The sequence below is a fragment of the Leucopleurus acutus genome (genome assembly GCF_964270905.1).
Source record: "Leucopleurus acutus genome assembly, chromosome: 18".
NCBI classification, from domain to species: Eukaryota; Metazoa; Chordata; class Mammalia; order Artiodactyla; family Delphinidae; genus Leucopleurus; species Leucopleurus acutus.
Window position 1 is genome coordinate 16,487,896 of NC_139160.1, and position 24,138 is coordinate 16,512,033.

At 45.8% G+C, this 24,138-nt stretch overlaps 1 protein-coding gene across 1 annotated transcript in view; it reads right to left on the bottom strand.

The window, feature by feature from the left end:
* Nucleotides 1–20,473, bottom strand: part of FAM124A (family with sequence similarity 124 member A) — a gene marked incomplete at both ends in the record, with an annotated part of 112,728 nt that extends 92,255 nt beyond the window's left edge. Inside the window, 2 exons of the mRNA XM_082859760.1 lie at nt 12,113–12,144; nt 20,409–20,473. Of these exons, the coding sequence (XP_082715886.1) occupies nt 12,113–12,144; nt 20,409–20,473 (97 nt within the window). The remainder of the gene's footprint in view (nt 1–12,112; nt 12,145–20,408) is intronic.
* Between the last annotated feature and the right edge of the window lie 3,665 nt (nt 20,474–24,138).

Consider the following 24,138-nt stretch of genomic DNA (forward strand, 5'->3'; position numbering starts at 1 on the left):
GCTCTCAATTTTCATCACCTAGTACAGAAACAATGTCAGGAATCTGGATGTGAGAGGCTTATTCTTGAACTCACTCTAAAACTATTAAGGGGGCTTCCCTGATGGTGCAGTGGTTGAGAGTCCGCCTGCCGATGCAGGGGACACGGGTTCGTGCCCCAGTCCAGGAGGATCCCGCATGCCGTGGAGCGGCTGGGCCCGTGAGCCATGGCCGCTGAGCCTGCGCGTCCGGAGCCTGTGCTCCGCAGCGGGAGAGGCCGCAACAGTGAGAGGTCGCGTACCGCAAAAAAAAAAAAAAAAATTAAGAAAGAATTGATATAGAAAGTAAGGCAGATGCTTTAGACACCCTGCATGTTTCTCCACTTGGAAATGTGACATCAACTTGACTTTAAATGTATTTCTAAGCTTTGTTATGGAACAAACCTGCAGATGGGAAGAGGAGGGGGAAGGAAAGGCCAGACACCAACCAGAGAGGAAATAACAAAGTCACTTTAAATTCTGACACTGCTTGACATTGATTCTGGAAGAGGCCCGGGAAGTTGATATGTAATTGGTCTGAGAAGGTTTAATTCAGCTAGAAACACGTAAATATATCTGGCATAGTTATCTAAGTCCTGAGGACTATAATGACTCTGCAGTTTTATGAGAAGGTAAGACAGGTCTGACGCACACCAGTCCCCAGTGCTTAACAATGTACTAGACCCCTTGTGTATAAAAAGTTATATGGTTCAGATGACTGACGAGACTCTATTTGTGCCAATCTCTGCTGTATGGCAAAGTGACTCAGTTATACACATATAGACATTTTTTAAAATATTCTTTTCCATTATGGTTTATCCCAGGATACTGAATATAGTTCCCTGTGCTATACAGTAGGACCTTGTTGTTTATCCATCCTATATATAATAGTTTACATCTGCTAATCCCAAACTCCCAGCCCTTCCCTTCCCCACTCTCCTCCCCCTGGGCAACCACAAGTCTGATTTCTATGTCTGTGATTCTGTTTCTGTTTTGTAGATAGGGTCGTTTGTGTCTTATTTTAGATTCCACATAGAAGTGATATTGTATGGTATTTGCCTTTCTCTTTCTGACTTACTTCACTCAGTATGATAATCTCTAGGTCCATCCATGTTGCTGCAAATGGCATTATTTCATTCTTTTTTACAGCTGAGTAGTATTCCACTGTATATATGTACCACATCTTCTTTGTCCTTTCCTGTCAATGGACATTTAGGATGCTTCCATGTTTTGGCTATTGTGAATAGTGCTGCTATGAACATAGGGGTGCATGTATCTTTTTGAATTATAGTTTTGGCTGGGTAAATGGCCAGGAGTGGGATTGCTGGATCATATGGTAATTCTGTTTTCAGTTTTCTGAGGAACCTCCACAGTTTTCCAAAGTGGATGTACGAATTTACATTCCCACCAACAATGCAAGAGGGTTCCCTTTTCTCCACACCCTCTCCAGCATTTACTGTTTGTAGACTTTTTAATGACGGCCGTTCTGACCGGTGTGAGGTGATACCTCATGATAGTTTTTCATTTGCATTTCTCTAATGATTAGTGAGCATCTTTCCATGTGTCTACTGGCCATTGTAAATCAACTCTATTTCAATAAAAAATAAATTAAAAAAGAGAGAGACTCTAGTATTTTACCCAGAATCCATTCTTCTCCTCAGTAACTGCCATTCTTTCTAAACCACATTGTATCTTGCCATTTCCATCGGTGCCACAGTCAGCCTGAGAGTGCCAGGACCTCAGTGAAATTCTGTAGATTTGGAGATGAGGCAGCAGGGCTTGCAAACAACAGGGTTAGAATATTCATCTTGTTTTAAGAAGTAAGGTACATCTATCAAAGCCAAGCAGACAAAAGAGGCGGTGTTCACCAAACCTGTCCCAAGGATTTGTTCATCAGGACGGCTCAGCCCTACGCGAGAGCTAGCGGGACGAATCCTCACAACTACGGTAACTAAGATTTATTTTATAAAGGGATTTGTCCGGCAGGATGTTGAGAAATGAGATGAACCATGACTAGCTTTACAAGTGTTCCAGGAAAAAACACTATGGACGTGCTTATAAAATATATCATGGATGGGCATTGAAAAATCAGTGATAAAATGTGGCATTGCTTCTGCTCATGATCAAACTAGCAATGTGGGAAACGGAGGCTGTGGACTCTTTCTTTTTGGCCTAAAATTCAGTGAAATATTCAAATGCTATGCTAACTTGAATAGGATACTGATGTATCCCTGGGCCTTGTTTCCAAGTTTCCTCAGAAAAATAGGTACCTTACATCCCATTTGAAGAACGAGCTTCCTGGGCATGACTAGAAAATTAAAGATGGGGGAGGCATTTAGTCCAGCCCCTCATGTTACAGATGAGGTCAGACGACTTGACCAAGTCGACCCGTTAGTCAACGGCAGGTCTAGAAGAGAACAAACATCTCCCAACTCCCAATTTGGGGCTCCCCCTAGCTCTGAAGTTCTTACTCCTGCTAATGGCCCCAAGGACTGCAAAGCAGGAGGAGACAGGGTCCCTTCCAGAGATCACAACCTAACTGAGAAAGCAAGATGCTCACACGTGAGAAATAGAAGAGAAACACAAAATGGGAGACGGTAGGTTCTGAATGACGTAGGGGATGAATTTCAGAGATAATAACCGAAGTTTCCCTCTCCACACTTTTCTTATCGCTTGCGGCCCTCCACCTGCAGAGTCTGAGCTGTTCATTGCTTCAGGGCAGGTGGGGGCAGATGGACCCACCATTCATCAAGTTTCTGAATTTAGACTGTTTTCAGATCCCAGCAGAGGAAACAGTCTGGAAGGGCAAGGCTCTTCTCTACTGCAAGGACTGAGGTTTCGGAGACAGAAGAGGCCTTCTGAGCTGAGAAAGGCTAAAAACCTAGGGCAGGGCGTTTACCCCGTGAACTGGACTCTGCAGAAGAACGTGTGATGCTGCAGGGGCGGCTTTTCCGCCTCAGCAGATGTCCGGTTTGGGCTTCTGGTGGGAGGAAGAAGACTGGAAGAGACCTGACCAAAGCCTGGATGCCAGAAGGTTTCTGAGGGTCACGTACTGAACTCCTGGGCTGAGCCCTGCAGAGCAGAGCAGACCTGTACCTTCCCTTGCCAGGGGGTGAGGTGGTGGCTCAAGAGCTAAGTTCAGCTCGATTATAGAGAAATACAACACACAGTTCCACTCTTACACCTGAGCAGGTGACTGTGAAAATGCATACTCACTGAAACAGGAGGTTCCTACACAGTTCTCAAGAGACAGCATCCAACTGACGGTGAGCCTCTAAACACGTCAGCTCATAGAAAGATCTCCAACTTCTGAGTCTAGATTGTGTGTGACCCACACATTTCAGCCTATGCTCAAGCCTGAGGCAATGAAATATTAAAGATGGACCCACAGAGGAAGTCCAGTTCTCCCCGCAATAAAGGAAAGACTTCTCACAACTATTCTTGTTACAAAGAAGGAAAGATAAGTCTTCCAGGCACTGGTTGCACAGCTCAGCATCAGTACCTTTTGGTACCAATAATAATGTCAGAAGATGTCAGGGTGAGATAAAAATAAAAGGGGAAGTGAGAGCAGATGGAATGTACCTTCCCTTCCATAACCAGTGTGTTGTACAAAATTTAAAAGTTTAACAAATGAGGATGAAGGAGAGAAGGTTTACAAAGAAAGGAGGGAGGGCTGATGGGATCCTCTTCGCTTTCCTAGTCAATTCTGAATATTGTTAACGTTTAGTCGATATGACCTGGCTTTTTGCACACCCTTCCCTGAATACTTCCAACTTGTCTTCCCCTCAGAGGTTAACAGCAACAATACTGATGTTGAATAAAGATAGAAATTTTCTACTGGAAGCGAAATACTTTCCATGAAGCCTGTGCAGTGCACGGATGGTTTGGAGGCACTGTTACTGCTGCCTGAGGTTGGAGCGGGCACGTAATCAATACTATACTTTTAATGAGAGCCACAGAACAGACTTCAGCCTGTGGGTCTCCAAAAGCTGAGAGTCTCCCTGTTTACAGTCTGCTCTTCAGAGCACTTTTGCCCATTGTTACTGTGTGTGTATCCATCCATACAGTTTTAGTTTATAAAAATCCCAATTTTTATAAGACGCTGGCACTCTCATTCATGCCAATGGGAGAGTGAACTGACCTGGCAATAGGGATCATAAACTTTAAAAAGTAAGTACGCTTTTTACCTTGGCAATTCCACTCGTAGGAATTTATACTAAGGAAATAATGAAGGATATGCACAAAGATATAGTATAAAATGCTGATTATAATAGTGAAAAAGTGAATAGAACCTATAGGACCAACAATAGGGCACTGGTGAATAAAGTATGGTGCAGAAAGAAATACAATGGAATCCTGTATAGACAGTCAAACTATTATAGAAGTAAGTTTACTGGTACATAAAGAACTTTACAATATGCTTAGTGAGAAAATGAGACTATAAAACTATCCAATAGAATTTTTGGTAATAATATACACATATATAGGAATATAGATGCTCAGAAAGAAATCTATAAAGGCAGACACCAAATTACAACTTGTTCCTGGATGGCTGCATTCTGAGTTTTCTTCCTTTTGCTAATCTGTATTTTCTGATTTTTCTACAAGGACTGTTATTATTTGGATATAATTATTTTAAAACTGGGAAAAGCACCTGGCATGTCAGGAGAATGCATAGTAGCAGCTACTCACTCTTGTTCCCTCTCGTGGGATAGGGGTCCTGACGACCCTGGTAGGACAGATGTCCCTGAAGTGTCACTTCAGCCTCTCGGGGGAAATGTGATCATGAGACGCCTGCCTCCATTTTTCTTTCATATCCTGGCTAGAAATTGACACCCTATATGTAATTGAAATCACAGAATTAAAACTTATCTTTGAAGCCAAAAGGACTACACAATCATTTTTTTCAGAAATGGATGTTTGTGTAACAGAGCATCAGAGGAGCTGTCCGTGTGGGATATTGTCCTCAGCCTTTGATTTCCTGTTGAGTCTTATCTTTGGTTATTGCTTTTTTCTTATCAACTGTCAACTAGTAATATTGTCTAGTTTTCCAGGTTCCCACTCATAGGACTCTGAATATATAGACCCCATACCATCAAATAACATTGTAAGTGCACCCACTCTTTCACCTCCAGTAGTTTCATTCATCTCAGGTATCGTCTGCTAATTTCATGATTATGTAGATAAGGCTGCCACCTGCTTCTCAAAAAAACCCCAAACAAATACCTGTAGCTTGCCTTATAAAGAACAAGTCCCGTGTTTTAAAATAAACTACTCTTAGAGGAGGAACACAATTTTCTTTTAAATTATCAATAAAATAACTTAAATATTAAGTGAATAATTTTATCTAGACGTTATACAAATCCTAGAACCTACAGGTTATACCATTAAAAATTAGCCTCTGAAAGTAAGAAACTTGGATAAATCACATCAATCATGGATGATTTAAGAGCAATCTTATTTCCTGGGGAGATGGGCTAGATCAGTGCTCTGTAAAATTTCCGTACAAACAACTCACATGACGCAGGAAGTCAGAAATGGGATTCTGCATTTCTAACAAGTTTCAGGGTGATGCTGTGGTCTGTGGACCACACTCTGAGTAGCAAGTTTTCCAGTTTGGTGATTTTATGTGCTCTGCCAGGCCAAGAATACCCTGTCTGGGCAGCTGACAAAATGTGGAAGGAGCAAATACCCCAACCTGCACCAGCTGGCCTTCTGTGGCTCTCAGCTTCTGCTAAGCCTCCACCTGAGTGGCTGCAAGGTCCATACCTGTCAAAAACGACGCTTCCAGGACTGTGGCCTTTTTATTAGTGTTACCTACAAGCTCCATGTTAAATGGCTCCAGCCCTAAGAGAAAGGTCCAGGAACATAAGAAGTGTCTCAAACATGAAGCCACAGTTGTCCCAGAAAGCCTCAATGCCTGGGGGCATGGAAGAGCCACCAGCACCAGGCCCTTCTCCATAGGCAGGAGAGCCAGTTCCTAACTGGAGTGAGGCCAGTGCATTCCCAGGAGGACAGAGGAAGCCTTAAGGGCTCTTTCCCACATAGCTACAGGAGCTGGAGCTGTCAGTGGCCCAGACGCCCCATGCTAGGGAACGCGATAGGTACTTCTGAGTAAGAGCTTTAATCTCACAGTCACTTTGGAAGGCAGAGCCACAAAGCAGGACAGACCAGACAAGAAAATCAGATTGATCTGTCCCACGTGCTCAACATCTTAATGGTTTCCGATTGGTCTCTGCAGTCATCGCCACACATCAGGAAGGACTGTGTCATCAGTGATACAATCGTCCAGCACAAGGCCACTCACGGAGAGCCCGTCTAGGGCTGTGGAGTCATTCCAGCTGTGCAGCAGCTCACTCTGAACCTCCATGAGAACAGCTCTGCACGTGAACATGACTGTTGGGACAGAATAGGGTCTCAACCAGAATAAAAATGAGAGTAGTTCTTGTTTGGGGTTCATTTGCTGGAAGTTGCACACTCAAGACCTCCTGGCACACAAAACCCTGACTTATCCTCCATTGAAAATATGTACACATGTTCCCGATGCATTGATTCGTTTTATGTCGACTGTTGGGTTTACAACAGTTATTAATACTAGTGACACTGCATATTAGTAAGTCAATCAAACAGTGTCACTAATATTAGTAAGCCCTTTGGAATCAGAGGAAGTAGAAAATCAGTGAAAGTCGTGATGGACGTGAACTGAGATACTTAAAATACCTGGCAGGCTGGTCTCTGATGATTGTATTACCATCTATAGCTAACTTCGTCTGAAAGGCGATATTCTAAATTAGAGAAAATCGGTGACTTTTCTTTCGGTGTTTTTACTGCAATAGGAGTGTGAAGCTGGGGATGGACTAGGTGGATTTTTTAGTCTTTTGACAAACCTGTGCATATTGCCAACTCCAAACTCATCACAAAATTAAGCCACTTCATTGGCTGAAATTGTTCTCCATAAGGATTAATGAATAGATTCGAGTTCTGCCTAGATCTCGTGGAATGAGATTCTGAAAGCTATGTGTTCTCAAAATCATAATGGAGAAAAGTATTGTACACAGAAGAAAAAAAAGAAAACTACGGCACTTACAAATGGATCACAGTGAAATTGGCTCGCGCCACCTCTTCCAAGATACTGATCTTCCTTTTTTGGATGTACGTGATAAAAACTGGCTCTAAAGTGAGCAAATTCTGTCAATAAGTTATCGTCTCCCCTATCAGAAAGAAAATAACGAATACTTCATATCCCAAGTCTGCACTGAGCTCTTGGACACGGAGACACAGATCATATATGTTCAAATGTCCCCCGTCACTGATGAGTTCGACAGCGCGCATCGTATCTTTTCAAGGTGTTGCTGCTTTGAAAGCTCCTTACATTGTTAATTAAATCACCATGGTCTTATCTCTCCCTGCACGCTGACGGGACCCACAGGTGTGGCCAGAGGCAAAATCGAAACGTATGATGCTTCGGTGCCCTGAAACAGCAAGGAAACGATGACACCACTGAGGAACGAAAGGGAAAAGACGGCATTCAGAAAGATGCGCGCGTGAGAAAAGGCAACCTCAGGAGGGGGCGGTATGCCATCCTGCCCGAGCAGCAAGGCCGACTTGACGAGCCCCATGGTGGCTCCCGACCAGCTACAGTGCCTTGCAATGAACCGAAACACCCCAATTTTCCTATTTAAAAAACACCTGCAATCCACCTGACCCTTTTTCCTGGACACCAGTGTGTGTCCAGAGGCCCCCGGCACCAGCTGGACCTCTGTAAGGCCGCCCTCAAGGGCAGGTCATAGACATGGCAGCCCCAGGACAGCTGAGGGGACAGAAGTCCATGGGACCAATAGCCTGTAGCAGCTCGGGGCCAGCAGGGAGAGTGTAGGCAGGAAACAGGGAAGCACCTGAGTCACTGGAAGGACAGAGCGGGAAGTCAGGGAAAGAAAGTTAGGGAAGAAATCGTAGGGCAGGAATCTGAGGCCTGGAGGAGGGAGGTGAAGACAGATTCGGTGACTCCCGCCCACCCATGACATGTGCCTTTTTTCTACAGCTTGCTCCATGCTCCTGGGCTCAAATGAGGAGAACGCACTGCTCATGGCCATTTCTCCATAATTTCAGACACGCAGAATTCCTCAGGGCATTGCCAAGAGCCCTCTGTATCATTTCAACTGACTTTTTATCACGTGTGCTCTGAAAAGCCTGAAGGGGCACAAAACTGCAAGGCAGTCCTGCCGTCACTGGCAGGTGAAGAGTTGACGACTCTACTTGAGGTTCAAGAAGGAACTGTCTTAGGGCACAATTAGTAGGGCAACTAGAGAAGAGGCTCTTGGAGAAGGGTCTCAAACAGAGAGAACTAGTTAATGCTTTGACTGCCTCCTACCGGCATTATCCTGGGGCTAGAGACCCGCAAGAAGTGGTATACTGTCCTGAAAATATCATTTTTTCAGCTCCCAGCATCTTCTAGGAGGAATTCTCCAAGTATCATTACGATCTTTATTTGAAGGGAAATATTCAACCACACACGAGAATTTCATTAGCATTACGTAGCACAGTTGATGTTTTTCCCCCAGCATAATTATTGTTTTTCTTTTATTCTGTTTATAAAATTCCCTCTATTTAAATCGCTTAAGAATGCAAATTGTACACAGTGGCTTGATGATCTTCTAACCAGGTTGCTGGAAAAAACAACCTAAAATTCTGAGAGTATAAATTAAATTCAGCTTCCTAAGGAAGTATAGGCTTTACTGAGATCTCCTGAGTGCTAAGAGTGGGCTTAGTTTTGCAGAAAACACAAAGAAAGAGCCTTTCTGCCCATCAATCTAAAAAATACAAACGGACAAGTTGCAATTAGAAAAAATGCATCCACATAAAACCAAAACATCCATTAAAGAAGCCCCCCTCAGCCACTCCCCTGAATTGAAAGTGACACTGGACACAGTCAACAGAAATGCGATTCTTTCACCCAAGAGGTCGAGGAGAAGCAGGAAGCCCAATGATCTCATGGCACCCCCCTTCCACTTACTTGAGGGGAGGGGGGATAAAAAGCAGCAGCTGCCCCTCACCACAAGGTCTCTACCGCCACCGACTTATAGGCAGCTCACAATACAGAAACTCAAACTGATTCTGAACAGCCCTCACTTGAGGGTTAATGCTACGGGCCACTAGAGAGAATGCCCATCCTCTGGACTCTTACTCTGGGATCAAGGAGAAAGATACAGTGTCCTTGATTCTTCACTACTTTCCTCCCTCCCTTCTCCTCTCTTTTTAGAGGAGTTTCTAAGACAGTCACATCTGAGCATCCCAGAGCTCCTGGAGAGGTCCCTAGAGGTCATTCAGCCCAACTTCCTCATTCCAAAGAGGCGGAAACTGAGGCTCACAGAGTGTAAATGACTTGCCCGAGAGCATACACCTAATGTATGGTGGAACCTGGACTGGGGCCTAGGACACCTGAACCCTACACCGCTGCTCTGGTACTCTTAGGGATGACCTTTCTTCTTCTGCCATCAGGGGCAGGCAGTGTGAAGAAGCAGTCCCTGCATTCCAAGAAGAAAACCGGCAACTAAATAGAGTGGCGTTCTTGCAGGAAGCTCTGCTGACAGTCCCGGTAATGACAGAAACCAACTGTGGACAGACAGAGTCTAAGCCCAGCTCTCCCCAAGGAAGCACTCAGGCCTCTGTGAACTCAGGAACAGACAGGTAAAGGGGCATCAGGTGAATGTGCGGGAAGAACCACTTGCACACACAGAAAAGTCCACTTCCTAAAAGTAAATGGTAACCAATGCTCAAATCCCAATCAGGAGTCAGGAATCATTCAGAAACAAGCCATTCAGTGGCGAGAGGCTGACAGATCGCAGGACAATGACCATGAGGCGCCAGAGCTGCTTCCAGGACCAAAATGTGGGAACTGGGACCAACGGGTCAGCCCTCTGGGCCCGTGGTCACACAGAAGGGGCTGGCACCAAGTTGGCTGTGACAGGGAGAGTGAGCCTGGAACTGCACCGTTCAGGAGAAACAGCAAACTTCTACTCAGTCCTCTGAGTGATTATCTAGCTTGTGGGGAAATGGTCTTTTTAACATCTACTTGGAAAATACTTATTATTATTGCAGCACTGTTGAACCTATGTGTTAAAGGACAGATTTAAGACTCTAGATTTAATACTCTCTTTTTCTTTTCAGAAAGGGTCCACTCTGTTACGTTTAACTGAATGCATAAGGGCCCTTCTCCTGTGTATGGGTGCGGCCAGGACTGATGCTTCTGGCTGGAAGGAAAGGCAGTGCAGGCAACATAGAGAGCAAAGACAGCCAGAGGCCCACCAGTATCCTCCCCTCCCCTCTTCTTCCTGCCCAGAACAAGGACGTGATGGCTGTGGTAGAGGCAGCCATTCTGTAACTCTGAGGCAACCCTGAGGATGGAGGCCAAAACCTGAGGACTGCGTAGCACACCCACACTGCCTCCTCTGGACTTTTTTTTTTTTTCCCATTAGAGGAAAACAAACCCTTACTTAAGTCATTTTTTTTCTCTATTACTGGTAGTCAAATACATTTCCTAACTGAAATATGAAACGCATATACACCCTCACTCACCAAGAGGCCCCAACACTGAAGAATGAGGCAGGACTCGCCAAAAATTTAAAGAGAAAAGGAACAGCAATAAAAGGCTATCGATCCCAGTTGCACTAAGAGAAATTCCAACTCAGAGATCGCAATTAAAATAATGGAGAGGAAAACATCCCCAACCAAATTACCCATTTCGCTGACAAGAAAGGCGCTTTATTGTGACCCAGGGGACTGCTTTGGGAGCTACAAATTGAGCAAAGGACTTCGGGCAAGTATTTTATAAAAATCATTCTTAAAGAAATGTAGCCTCTGGGCAAAACTGAAAATGGCAGCAGAGAGAGAGAGAGAGAGAGAGAGCGAGAGAGAGAGAGAGAGAGAGAGAGAGAGAGAGAGAGAGAGAGAGAGAGAGAGAGTGAGAGAGAGAGAGAGAGAGAGAGAGAGAGAGAGAGAGAGATAGAGAGAGAGAGCGAGAGAGAGAGCGCTTTCTCTGATTTTAGGAACGCAGAAGCTTCAGGGAGGAAATGCAAATCACTGGAGCATTATTCTCTCATTTATTACTAACGGTTCTTAATAACTAAGGGGCAATGCTGGGTCTCCAGTTGGCTGAAATGATCAGAAATTGCTCGCTGCAGTTATACTAACTAAATATAATTTGACACTAAGTAACCATCCCAGATATACAGCTTTCCACACAGTCTCTCACTGCAAAGGAAAAACTAAGCCATAACATTAATAAACAGAATAATCCAATTAAGTGTCTTTCCATTTGGGAACTATTTAGAATTGAGAGCTTATCAGGAGAGTGAGATAGGCCAAAACAATTCAGTGTTTACCGACTCAAAACATCAGGGCGTTTATTGTAAGAAAATTTTTTTGTTATTTTAAAATAAGTGTTTAATCAGTCTGAATGGCTCTGCAGTGATCTTCATCACTGTAAATTGTTCCTAGATATAACGCCTAATTTCCCATAAATAGATTTACTCGTAATTTAATATTCAATACAAGCACCTTTTTCTATGCTCAGAGTATGTTTATAAACATACTTTTTTTTTTTTTTTAACCATATATAATCATCATCTGTGGTATCTGCCTGCAAGTACAGAAATACACAGGAGGAAATCTGCCCAACAGAGGAACTGGGGCCACCTCATGATCCAATGGATGTACTCCGAGCTGTGAGCCCAAGGACAGCAGGTATTTGATACATGTTTGTTGAATGAATGAGTTACCTCAGCTTTGTCAGAGAAGGTATTTTCCAAGCATGCGGGTTAATAAAGCCTGGGCTAGTTCCTCCAGGCTGAATTTTCACAGGGAAAGTAGTGGCGCGTCTAGCCCTCAAATCAAGGTACAATCACATTCTCCAGGGAAAGCCTCCACTTTTCTCCACCCCCCAGAGAAGCCTGCATCACATCCTTTGGCCAGGATACCTTCAGAGATTCTTTCTATTAAAGCAAGGGTTACATGGATGGCCTTCTCTACATACAGAGATGGGGCTGACCCCCAGGGGGACTCTGAAGACAAAACTGAAGAACATTTAAGCCATACTTACTGCTGGTGGAGGACATGTGGCTGTAGTCAGACCTGAAACACAAAACCTTAGTATTAGTAGGATTAGACATTATTTTTCTCTCCAAGTGATCTCTTCAAAGTTGAATTTTAAACAGTCAGTGGTAAGTAGCATTTAACTGATAAAGAAATGCCCCAAATTAAAAACTCTCATGCTGCGGACTGTTTTGTGCAGAATCAAGTTATGTCTGGATTTGAAAGCACAACTTTAAAGGCATTCTAGAAATCCGGGGTCCTTCATATGGGCTCTGTGAGTCTCCCAGATGGGAGACCAGATGGGTCCCGAACCATCTAAATTTACTGGTAAATTTTTGAGTGGAAGCTTATTTTCCCGGAGAGAACGCTCAAAGTTTTCAGCAGACTCTCAAAGGGGTTCATGACTCCCACAAAAGGTTAAACCACTGCAAAAGGTTAAACCCTTGAAATGTCAGCACCACCCCTCAGGGAAATGTTTCTTTGCTGATGTAAGCAGAGGCGAGGTGGACCCTGGGGAGAAGGAACCCTGGGCTGGGAGGGCTTCCACATTCAAGGCCTGGCTGACCATCAGGTAACACACAAGCACAGTGATGGCTGATTTCAGTTCCATCTAGGAAGAAATCCTGCTAGATATTAGAGTAACAGGATGTGGGCCGTGATCTGGAAAGGGAAAAGGCAGGGTTAGGGCCGGGGTGAAATAAGCCATCAGTTTGTATGCTGAAAAATCAGCTGCTGGCATTCGGCCTCTGTGAGAATGGGAATGCGGCCAAGAACGTGTGTGCTTAATCTCTGCTAAGCTTCTGCTCCACTTGTGTGGCTCTTAAACCGTCCCTCTCTGGCAACATACATGGTATAGAAGCTATTGGTTTTCTCCCCCACAGTGTCCCCAAGTCATTCTTGGTAGGAAATTAAGCTCTCAGGCATGGAGGAGTTTATTCTACCAAGGTGGTAGTTAGGGGACATAGCTATGCAAATAAAGTGGTTAATTATGTTTAATTTTATAGATATACACTCCTTTTATTTACTTAGTCTCAGGCTGCCTTTCTTGAATCATCCAATTTTTACTCCATTGAGTTTCTTACCACATTAAAAGGATATATACAAAACTTTTTTAAAAAGTCATGAAAAGCATGCCTCTCACTAATTCAAACAACCTACATCTCCCACACAAAATCATGCACTGACTTATTGCTAGAGGAACAAAATGGAAGAAAAACAGCATGTGATTTTCTCTCTTCAAATGAAATACTTTAGTTGTCACAGAGTCACTGAATTTCAAAACTGGAAAGAATAACAACTACTCACATTTGCATATCCTTTTATATACTACAAACTGCATCCACTGAGATCTCATCCAATTTTTTTATATCATTGATTAGGAAACTAAAGTGACAGTATCTGTAAGGAGACCAGGAGGTGAGGCTTGAACTAGGCAGGTAGAGCGGTGGTAAGGAAGGAGTTAGAAGGGAGAAGGGATCGGATAGAGCCCGGAGACATGCTGGCTAAGGGAAAAGGGAGAGGAGATGGAGGGAGAGAAAATGAGAGAGGAGAGTCAGGGACCAAGCACATTCTGAAATGCAGGATTTGTAACCCCAGTGTTGGTGCGTTAAATTCTTTCTGGAACCAGGCAGGACAATACTTAGAAATGTAACTGTACATATATGCAGTGAAAACTCAACCAACATCCGCTGTGGGAGATGCAACAGCCAAACAATTCCATTACAATATGATCATCTTAAGAAGGCCAGGCTTCAAAGAAATTGCATGACAATTCCAATAAAACATTCAGTAAGAATGTGCAATCGTATTTATTTTATTTTTAAAATTCTGTCAGTATTTTCAGCTAGGATCTTCCAAATACTCTTGAAGCATATGGGTTTCGCATATGCATACATTTTAAAGATCTGCATACAGATGGATACCTATGTAGAATGAAATTTACATTCGAAACATATTCCAAGAATCTTAAAGTGCAACGGGGGTATTTTAGGGCAGGTGCTGGCATAACGGATGCCCCTGCCACGAATCTCTCCATATTTCTCATGATGGAAGGCGCCGCCCAGGTCAGGCCTGCCAAATGGTCGGTCTTCTGTCACCCTCGCCCTGCTCCAATTCCTTCCTCATGCAGCAGCCAATCTTTGCAAGGCACAAATCTGATCATGTCCCTCTCTGGATGACGTTCAAGCTCGACAGTGCACAACAGTGCACCCCTCTTTCTATGACTGATGGCCTCTGCCCAGCTCTGTAGTCTCATCCATCACCCCAACTTCCACCCCTGTCCACCATCAAAACAGAAATCAAACAGAAAGAAAAGTCACCTAAAACTTCACGTTACTCTCCAGCCTCTGGTCCTCGTGACGTAATTTGTACTCAGTTGCCATAATGATGGAGATACAATTTTAAACTGCTCTTTTCACTAAACTCCATCATAAAATGCTGCTACATGGTTTCTGTAACTATAATTTTAGATAAGGTGATGTACTATCATTTAGTCAACCATTTCCCTTTTGTTGGCTATGTGATTGTTCCCGATTGTTCACTTCTGCAAAGCACATGGTGACGAGAAATTTATAAACACAGCTTGGTATTTAATTTCCTTGGAAAAATTATCATGATGGGGAATGGGGGCTGAGTCAAGGTATGAAGACTTTTATAGTTCTTAAAATACATTCCAAATAACCCCAAAAGGTTATTTACTAGAAATAGGGCTGGTGAAAGACAAGCTGTAAAGCTTGGAAAAACTGTATGCATAAATAGGTTCAAACAATTTCAGATGCTGAGTATGGTTCTCCGGAGGGATGCATACTCCCAGCTTTCTTAGGTAGGAGGAAGCAAGCTGCAGGGTACCTGTCTTGGGAATTTTGTTTATTGGTCTCACATCCTAAGAATTTATCCAGCTGGCTCTGAATGAGACATTCAGCTTAGCCAGAATGAAGCGTGCAAGGTGAATCCACAAATTTGAGGATAAAAAATTTGTGGACACATGATACAGATGAGCAGAATAATACAAGGATTATATATTCTCACATGCCTGACACATAGAGTAAAAGCATTTTCAAACATTACATTTATTTAGTATCTGTGCCAATAGTGAACAGAAAGTAGGATGTGGTCCCTTGACTGTACTTCAATTATACGTATAGGGGTTAAACATAAAGGGGTCTGCACTCAAGATAGTTTTCCACCGTCAGCAGCCTACTTGCCAATTTTGATATTTATAGAAAATGGATACCTTCCTAAATTCTCTTTTCCAGGGAAATCCTGGGATAAGAACTGACCTTGGCATTTCAGTAAAACACCAGCTCACTGCACCACAGACCTCATCTGTTAACTCCCAGTCCACTGAATTAGACGCCATGGTAATTTAGAGCTATCTAGCTCCACCTTGAACGCAAAGACAACAGAGTACCTAATAGATCATCCTGTCTTCTATGCAACATTTCCCCATCTAAAATTCTTTAAGCCTGTCCCCTTTAAAAATGGATTCTACCTATTCCTTTCCATCCACCTGTTTATAAACTCTAGACCTGAATTGTTTATCACTGAAATCACAGTGACGCATCAGTTGGAGTTCACCCAAAGATAAAGAGCATAGTGTGACCCTATGTTTTCAGAAGCTCAGTGACAGCTGCCACAGACGTGGAGATCCACTAACGCCAGGTCAAACTTCTGAATGAAAATAATCCATCAGCTATGGTTATATTTGAAAGACTGGCTTAGAGGCCAAATCTGGGAGACAGCACTAATGCAACAGCCACTGGAAAACATTCATCTTAGCCTTTTGTTTGGGTTTACAAAACACTGCCTGTCCCTCTGTTAAGAGACTCTGTTTCTTAAGACAGTTGACCATGGTCAGTAGCCAACTTGCCAGTTTTTTCTAACAGCAAGTACATAGAAGCACAAGGCTTGTTTTCAAGTGGATCTGGAAAGTGGGCGTTTCAAAATGACATCAACCGCCACAGAAGGATGCTAGTTTGCGTTCAGTCTTAGCCTGTATTGCTGGGGGCGTCAGACAGCAAAGGTAGCATTTCGAGCAAAAGAAAACATCTGACCAGAAAACAAGAATTAATTCCAGACCAAACAGCTCTTTGAAAGGCAACTTCACTAGGCAGGAGGTGTGCTGGAGACCCAAGCTGCGAGCTAGGCCACTAACTAGCCACGCGCCCTCTGAAACCTCCGTTTCCTCATCTTCAAAATAAAAATAATGATCAGATTGAGGCATGTGCTGTACTCTTTCAGACGTTCTGAACAGTAATCAAGTTGCTTAAGGCATTTAAAAGCATCAGAGCCTCTACTGTGATGCATAACAAAGAACATATGGTCTTGAGTGCACCTGGAGATGTACATTTTTATTTATATAAAACTCTAAGTTTACCATTTGGAGTGTTTCATAAGAAATAATAATGTACTGAGGGTTTACTTATGCCAGGCACTGTTCTCTGGGCTGTAAGTGTATAGACCCATTTAATCCTCACAACCACCCTATGAGGTGAGTACTAGTACTATCGTCATCCCCATCTTACAAAGGAGAAAGCTGAGGGCAGGGAGAGGGTAAGTAACTGGCTCAAGGTTCCACAATTCCTAGGTGGAGGAGCCAGAATTTGAACCCCAGCAGGCTGGCTCTGTGGACTGTAACTTTCAAAGGGATCAGCACAGTCTGTCTACTGGCAGCGGAATCCACGAAGGTTCTTGGAAGCACTTCCGATATGCTGCTGAAAGGACCAGTCATCAGCTCAAGCAACAGCCGCACATCTCCCTTGCTCCTATGTTCTGTTCACCCCAGCCTAGCAACAGTCCCTCTCCCCCAAACCCTGATGATCTCAACTACCCACTGTCTCTCTCCGCCTGCCCCCAGGTGGGTGAACACTGCTGCAGGAAAATCAATGGCAAGGTAGACTAGTACCTTCATATGTAATCACTAATCTTGACTGGGGTCTCACTCACCATCGCCCGGAACAACAGTGTCAAGTCTCCATTCTCCTGGGGGACGGGGGGCTGCGTTTGCACTGAACGGAAACCCATCTTCCCTTCTCTCCCACTGGGTGCAACAGGGATGTCCCTCCTCTTTCCAAAGCCAATCTGTCCACGTGACCTGAAGTCCACCTACCTGCACATTTTCAGAAAGCTGACATTACAGATATCCGTTTTTCTCCTGAGTAGTCATCATTCCCCATTTACAGAATCCCTTCTATGAGCATTTATTGCCCAATTCATGCCTACGTTTAAGAAATCCTTCCCTCATCCCGCTCTCCCCTCCAGCTACTGTCACTTCTCACCCCTCCCTTTCCCAGACAAAGGGCTCCAGCCACCTCCTCCTCCACTACTCGTCAGCCTTTTCATCATCTCCCTTTAAAAAGAAGGGAGATGACTTCCCCATCCTGATTTGTTTCTCAACAGCACAGCTGATCTCTTTTCTTTCTTCCCTTGGCTTCTAGGATATCACCTTCTTCCTTTTTTCATTTCATGCCTAATTTTTCTCAGCCTCCTTTATCAGCTCACCCTCCTTTACCTGACATTTAAATGCTGTAGCTTTTCAAGGCTGGTCTTAAATAGTACCTGCTTCCCAGATTTGTTGAAGGATTAAATGAATTAATGAAACATGTAAGTCTTAGAATGGTACCTGGCACATAGTAAACGCCAGGCTCGTGTCTGCTATGAACTTTAGTTGATCGAATCCACTCCTAGGGCTTCAACTGCCATTTTTAGGCTGACGGTTCCCAACTGCAGTCTTCCTGTCTGACCTCCTCTCTAGGTAGATTACTCGACTGCTGACTCATCATCTTTACTTGGATGTCTCCCAATACTTCAAACGCAGCATGATGAACATGAAACTTACACCCTGCCCAAACGTGGTTTGGAGGGGATCACAGGCTACTCTGAGAATCTGATGAAAAACAGTATCTTAGAAAACTTCACAAAGCCCATCATTCTGCATGCAACTTAAAGCAATTCATGCACCCCAAATTAAGGCTCCCTGTCTGAGTGGATGTGTCACTTGAGCTGACTCTTGAAAGAAGAGTAGAGTTTCACCTGGCGGACAGGCGTGCCAGGTGGAGAAGGGCCTAGGGGCAAAGAGGGCGGCTTGACACAGGTGAGGAATTGGAAAAAACCCAGCTGATGTGGTTATATGCAGGGTGCAGGGACGAGCCTGCCAAGTGACAAGGCCAGAGAGAGAGAGGGGTGGGGACCCCATGAACACTGGGGCTTGTAGGCCATGCTAAACCCTTCGCGCTTTATAGATGACAGAACCACTAAAAGTTTGCAAGGCAGAGAGACACGATCGATTTGCGTTTTTAAAAATAATGATAACACACACATACTAAGCAAGCTTTCTTCATGCTTTCTACACAATCTCGACAGGTAGCTGTATGGAAGCTGGAGAGGGTAAGAGGTGGCAAGCTCTGGAAGAGCAGGGAAACTGAACGGTTTTTTAATACGTAATCTCAGCTTTAAGGGATATATGAATATGCAGCAAATACAAGACTGAGAAGCATTCACTGAAACTATCTCATTTAAGTGCACGCCACTTGACCTTTAGCTTAAGAATGCTACGGAGGCAATAAGAATTCTTCAAACAATTCTGTCCTGTTAACTTACACACTTAAGACAGAGACAGCGAGGCGTCAGCAGCTCAGCACGCCCCTCCCAGGAGCCCCGACAGCTGTCATGCTGTTCGTTGGGTTCCTGGGGTGATGACACTCCCGGGTCAGGGCTTTCTCTCCGTTTCTCCGAGAGAGCCCTGGCATAAAAGATCTGTTTCAGGTGAGCTCTGCACATTGAAAACCAATGGACCAGCCGGTGCTTTATTTAACCCAGCTGAAAATGACCCGATTACTTTTGTTTTGTTTCTTCTACTCATGTTCAGCTAACTGGGGCGGGGCGGGGGTAGGTGGGGGAAGCCAAGGATCTTCAATTAAAGTTGATAAATGCCCCACATACAAAGCGTGGGAGAAAGCACAGGAGTTCAGTATTTGGAGTCAGGTTACAACACTGCAGTGTAACAGGGTTCTGTAGCGAACCATCAATGATCACAAGTGCGGATAACAGGGAAAGCCCATTGCAGGGTAAATGTTTGGGGGCAGTAAACTCCTGGATTTCGGCTCCAGTGGATAGAGGCTGTAAGGAAGGGTGGGGTTGGGCAGGCGGGGTGGGGGGGGGCTGCCTAGGGAGCCTTTCTCCGGGTCAGGTGTGACCCTAGGTCTATTCTGGGCCTGGACTCTCTTCCTGTCCTCTCAGGGTTGCCAAATCCTTAGATCTATGTCTAAATCTCCCCAGCCTTCTTGGAATGAGGATTTCTGTGTTCTGGGCAGCTCCAGCCCTCCCCCTGGGTTACTGCAGATAGGCAAAGACACCCTTTCCTTCTGGGTCGGTACCCGCATCCTGGATGTAGCGCTGACTCTGCACCGGGAAGTCCTCTAGAGACAGGGGCTGGGCGGAAGGCTTTACAATGACGTTCGTCTCCTAAAAGACATTCAGTCTTTTGTCCCACTCAGGAAAACAGTGTTGCTCGGAGAGGGTTAATTAGTCTCCAAAGGTTTGGACTAATTGTTTGAGTCCGCCGAAGAGAAGAGGACATTTTTAAAAATAAGCAAGGCTAGATCATAGCACCATCTTCATCCCACCTGTGCCCTAGGCAAGCGGCTCCAGCTGGGACAGGTGCGCTCAGAAGTGAGGAAGCTCGGCGGGGCAGTGGAGGAGCTGGGGAGGGCGTCTTGGCAAGCACAATAAAGCCGTAAAATGAAAAACGCCATCCTCTTAGAAGACTTCTGAAAGACTCTTAGGTCTCACGTGTCCTACCCGCTTTACCTTTTCTCCCCACCCCCAGACCCCCATCCTGGACTCCAGGGGGTTCCGGAGCAACAATAAGAAAGTCCTCGCGGAAGGTGGAAACAAGTGCAAGAGCATCCCTTGTCTCTCTAACGGTGATACCGGGGGACACTGCATTTGCCCGGCACTCCGCATCAGCTCAGTGATGACGGAGGGCAAGAGGGTCTGGGGTGGTGTGGGCTGCGTGGGGTTACTCTGAACCTTGAGTCCTTCCACTTTTCTGCCCTCCAGGGTGGGGCCCGCCCTGACCGGGGCAGCCACGGACCCCGCCGCTCTGCCCTCAGGGCCGGCCCAGCAGAGAGCGGGCTCGCCACAGCCCCTCCGGTTTCCCCAGGGGACCCGGCAGGAGAAACGGTCCCCGCAGCCGCGTCCCGCCGAAGCGACTCCGGCGCGGGGTCCAGGAAGGTCCCGGGCCGCGAGGAGCCGCCGCGCAACTCGGAGTGGCCCCCGCCCACTGCCCGGCCCGCGCCGCTCACCCTCCGGTCTCTGCGCCCGAGTCCACGCAGTCATCCTCCTCGCCGCTACCTGCCTTGGGGTCCATGGCGCGTTCCCCGCCGCGCTCCGCTCGCGGGCGCCGGCGTGACCCGGGACGCGGCCGCCCAGCGCAGCCCGGACCAGCCCGAGCTGGCTGGGCTCCCTCTGAGCGTCTCACGGCCCGGGATCCGGCAAACAACTCAGGAGCCACCCCGCGCCGCGCCCTCTCCTGGCCGCGCCCAGCCAGGCCCCCGGGGCTGCTCCCGCCCCGCCTCTCGCCGCTCGGCCGTGCAAGCGTGTGCGCGCGCAAGAGGGTGAGTGGACGGAGCGCGTGTGCGCGCGGGGGTGTGCTCGTGAGCCAGGGTATGTGCGTACGCAAGAGGGCGTGTGCACGCGGTGTGAGCGCGCGCGGGGGGATGTGTGCAGAATATGTGCGCGCGCAAGAAAGTGTGTGCATGTGCGCGAGGGTAGGTGCGCGCGCAAGAGGGTGTGTGCTCCGGCTGTGAGTCTGTGCGCGAGCTCGCGTGAGCCCGCGTGTTGCACGCCTATGAGTGGTGTGAATGCATGAGTGGGCGAGGTCTGTGTGGTCGTGCGCACTTGTCTTTGTGGTTCGCTGTGGGTTGGTATGTATTTGTATGTGCACGCTTCTGGGTGTCTGCTGACCGCGTGTTCCCGTCTGTGCTTTGTGACCGCGTGTGATGTCTGAGTGAGCCGTCCCTCTCCCCTGGGCCCACAGTCCCGGAATTCAGAATCCTAGGGATTGCCCGGAGGTTCCTCAGCCCCAGCGTCGCGAGTCCCACCGAGAAACCCCCGGCCGCACGGTGAAAGCAAGGAGGAATCAGTTCTACTTCTGGACCAGTTAGAACATCTAGGTGTTTTCGTACAGTTCCCTCAGAATTGCCAACAGTGAATTCATTATCACCTTTCTTAGCACAGGTCTGAGTGGCTTCCCACCACCAACGTGCCAGTTTACAATTGGTGTCATGCGTTCTTTTGCTAGTTAAAAAAAACAAAAAAAGCCTTTAAAAATAAAGACCATTGCAGGCACCTGCATTCAGGGGTGGTTGTTGTAAGGGGATAATGGATGTTTGTAAAGTACCCCACTCAGCACCTGGGGTGAGTTAATGATCACCGTTGGAGGGCCTCACCGCCTCTTAGTAGGGTGAGGCTGGATGGAACTTGGGGGCAGGGAGAATCAAAACAGTTTGGATTTAATTCTGACAGCCCTGTCCAAGCTATTGGAAGGCACTCATTTCTTCTTTCTTCTGTTTTAAAGCAAGTTATTTAACCTCTTTGAGCCTTTATTTACTTATCTGTAAGATGGGACTATTGATATCTACCCTAGAGCCTGTTGTGAATTTAATGAGATCACACATAAAAATACGTAGCATTGGTCCTGATACAAGCTAAGCACTAGTACCAGGCAGCTCTCATTACTTTTAAAGCATGAGCTAGCTACATTCCCAGTCTCAATTTGCAAAGCAGTGACAAGTAGTATCTCTGAAGGGGAATCCATTGTCTTTCCTCTCTCCCTCTCCCCTCCCTTCTGTTCTTCCTTCCTACTTACCTAAATGTCACTCCTTTGATTCTTATCTTAATTAAATTACATAAAAGAGAATCCAACTAAACAAAAGAAGAATAGACATGCAATCTCATCATCAAGAAAAAACACAGGTAAATATGCCAACCCCAAATCTTAACTGAATTGTCCTTACTGAGCATAAAATTCCTTGCACGCAAAACAGAAATGGATATTATACTCAATTTGTGCTCATTAGCTGAAAGAAAGGAGCATGCCAGTTCAAAGGAGACTTCCCCCACCCCCCACCCCATGTACCAATTCCTAAAAGAAGATTCTCAGATGAGGCAAAAGGAATGTTGTGAGAGATTTAAAGCACAATGTCATTAATGACCATCTTAAATTTATCCACTCAGTTGATAACTAAATACCAAACAGGAGGCTGAATTCTGGATATACAAATAAGGGAAAACAGCAACAGATATGAGGCCTGCCCTCACTAAGCTTATAATCAGGAGAGGGAGACTTATTAAACAAGTATATATTAAAATATATATAAAACATCAGTGGAGATGAATGCTGTGAAGAAAAGAACAGTGTGCCCTGAGAGAGAATGTAATTCAAGTTGGAATATCAGGGAACGCTCTCTTGGGAAGGCATATTTAGCTCTCTTCTGCCTCAGGGCCTTTGCACTTGCCGTTTCTTCTCCCTGGAATAATTTCTCCCAGATGTTCTGCAAGGCTCCTACCCCATGTCTTTCAGGAGTCTGTTCAAATGGCCCCTCATCAGAGAGCCCTTCCCAACTAAACCCATCACAGTATCCCCTACCTTGCTCTGCTCTTTCTTATAACTCTGCCAGCACGTAACATATGATAGGTTTGTTGACTAATTACCTGTTCTTTCTTCCCCAATCCTATCCATGGAATGCCAGCTCCAGGAGAGCAGGGACTCTGTTTTGTTCACTGCTGTATTCCCAGCACCTGGAATAGTCCTTCGAGCAACAAACACATGTTGAGTGAATGAAAGGGAAGCAGCCCCAGCGTGGAGGGGGTTAGTGAGGAGAGCTTTCCCAGTGCGGAGACCAGCAAGTGTGTGGCAGGACAGGGCCCTGAGCATTTGATTAGAGAGGGAGGGAAGGAAAGCTGGGGGACCAGAAGGACACAAAATGGCAAAGATGATAGTGAGGCAGTTCTATACACATGTAACATCTCCCCGAAATCAATAGGTCATTATAGCCTATTTGAAAAGTAGAAGGACAGGGCTTCCCTGGTGGTGCAGTGGTTGAGGGTCTGCCTGCCGATGCAGAGGACGCGGGTTCGTGCCCCGGTCCGGGAAGATCCCACATGCTGCGGAGTGGCTGGGCCCGTGAGCCATGGCCGCTGAGCCTGCGCGTCCGGAGCCTGTGCTCCGCAACGGGAGAGGCCGCAACAGTGAGAGGCCCGCGTACCGCAAAAAAAAAAAAGAAAAGTAGAAGGACAAATACAGTGTCCATGAGACCAGGTTAAAGGGAGTGATAAAAGTGGCCAAATAGCTAAGTCCAATGAACATTCTGCTACCTTGTTATCCTTACAGCCACGAGGGAACCTACCTTTGTCTATTCTATGTAGGGACAATTCATATTTGTCACCTCATTTAATCCTGCACAAAGGTCTGTGAAATAGGTTTATTTTTCCACTTTACAGTCGAGGAAACTAACACCCCAGTGAGTTCAAGGGCCTTGCCCCAGGCCACCCAGTGAGTGAGTCGGGGAGCCGGGTGACCCATTTAATGTGGATGGAGTCCTTGTCATCTGCCAGGAAGTCTATAGGTGGGCCAGGTACACCCTCAGGAAGGCAACACTAAGAAAAAGAGCAGAGAAGAAACAGTGAAATTAGCATGGCCCTTAGAAAATGAGATGCTGCTTAAATTATTTCAGTCCTTCTCAAATACCAGAGAAAGGTCAGACCAGACAAAAACCTGGACTGCATCTCAAATGATACATTGATTCAGGCCCCCTCAACTGCAGGGGACACAAGTGTTATTTATTATTGGCACAGCCTCAGATGGTGACTCAGTGATGCCTTTACTATCGGGAAGAGAAAAATTTTGAACAGTCTTCACTGTTCCTCTGAGCACCCGTATCCAGCTGTGCATGGGCTCCCGCGTAAGTTTTTGGGTCCCTGGAGCCTCACTTTGTAATTTTTTTTTGGTAAAAGAGCTGTCAGCGGGTAATC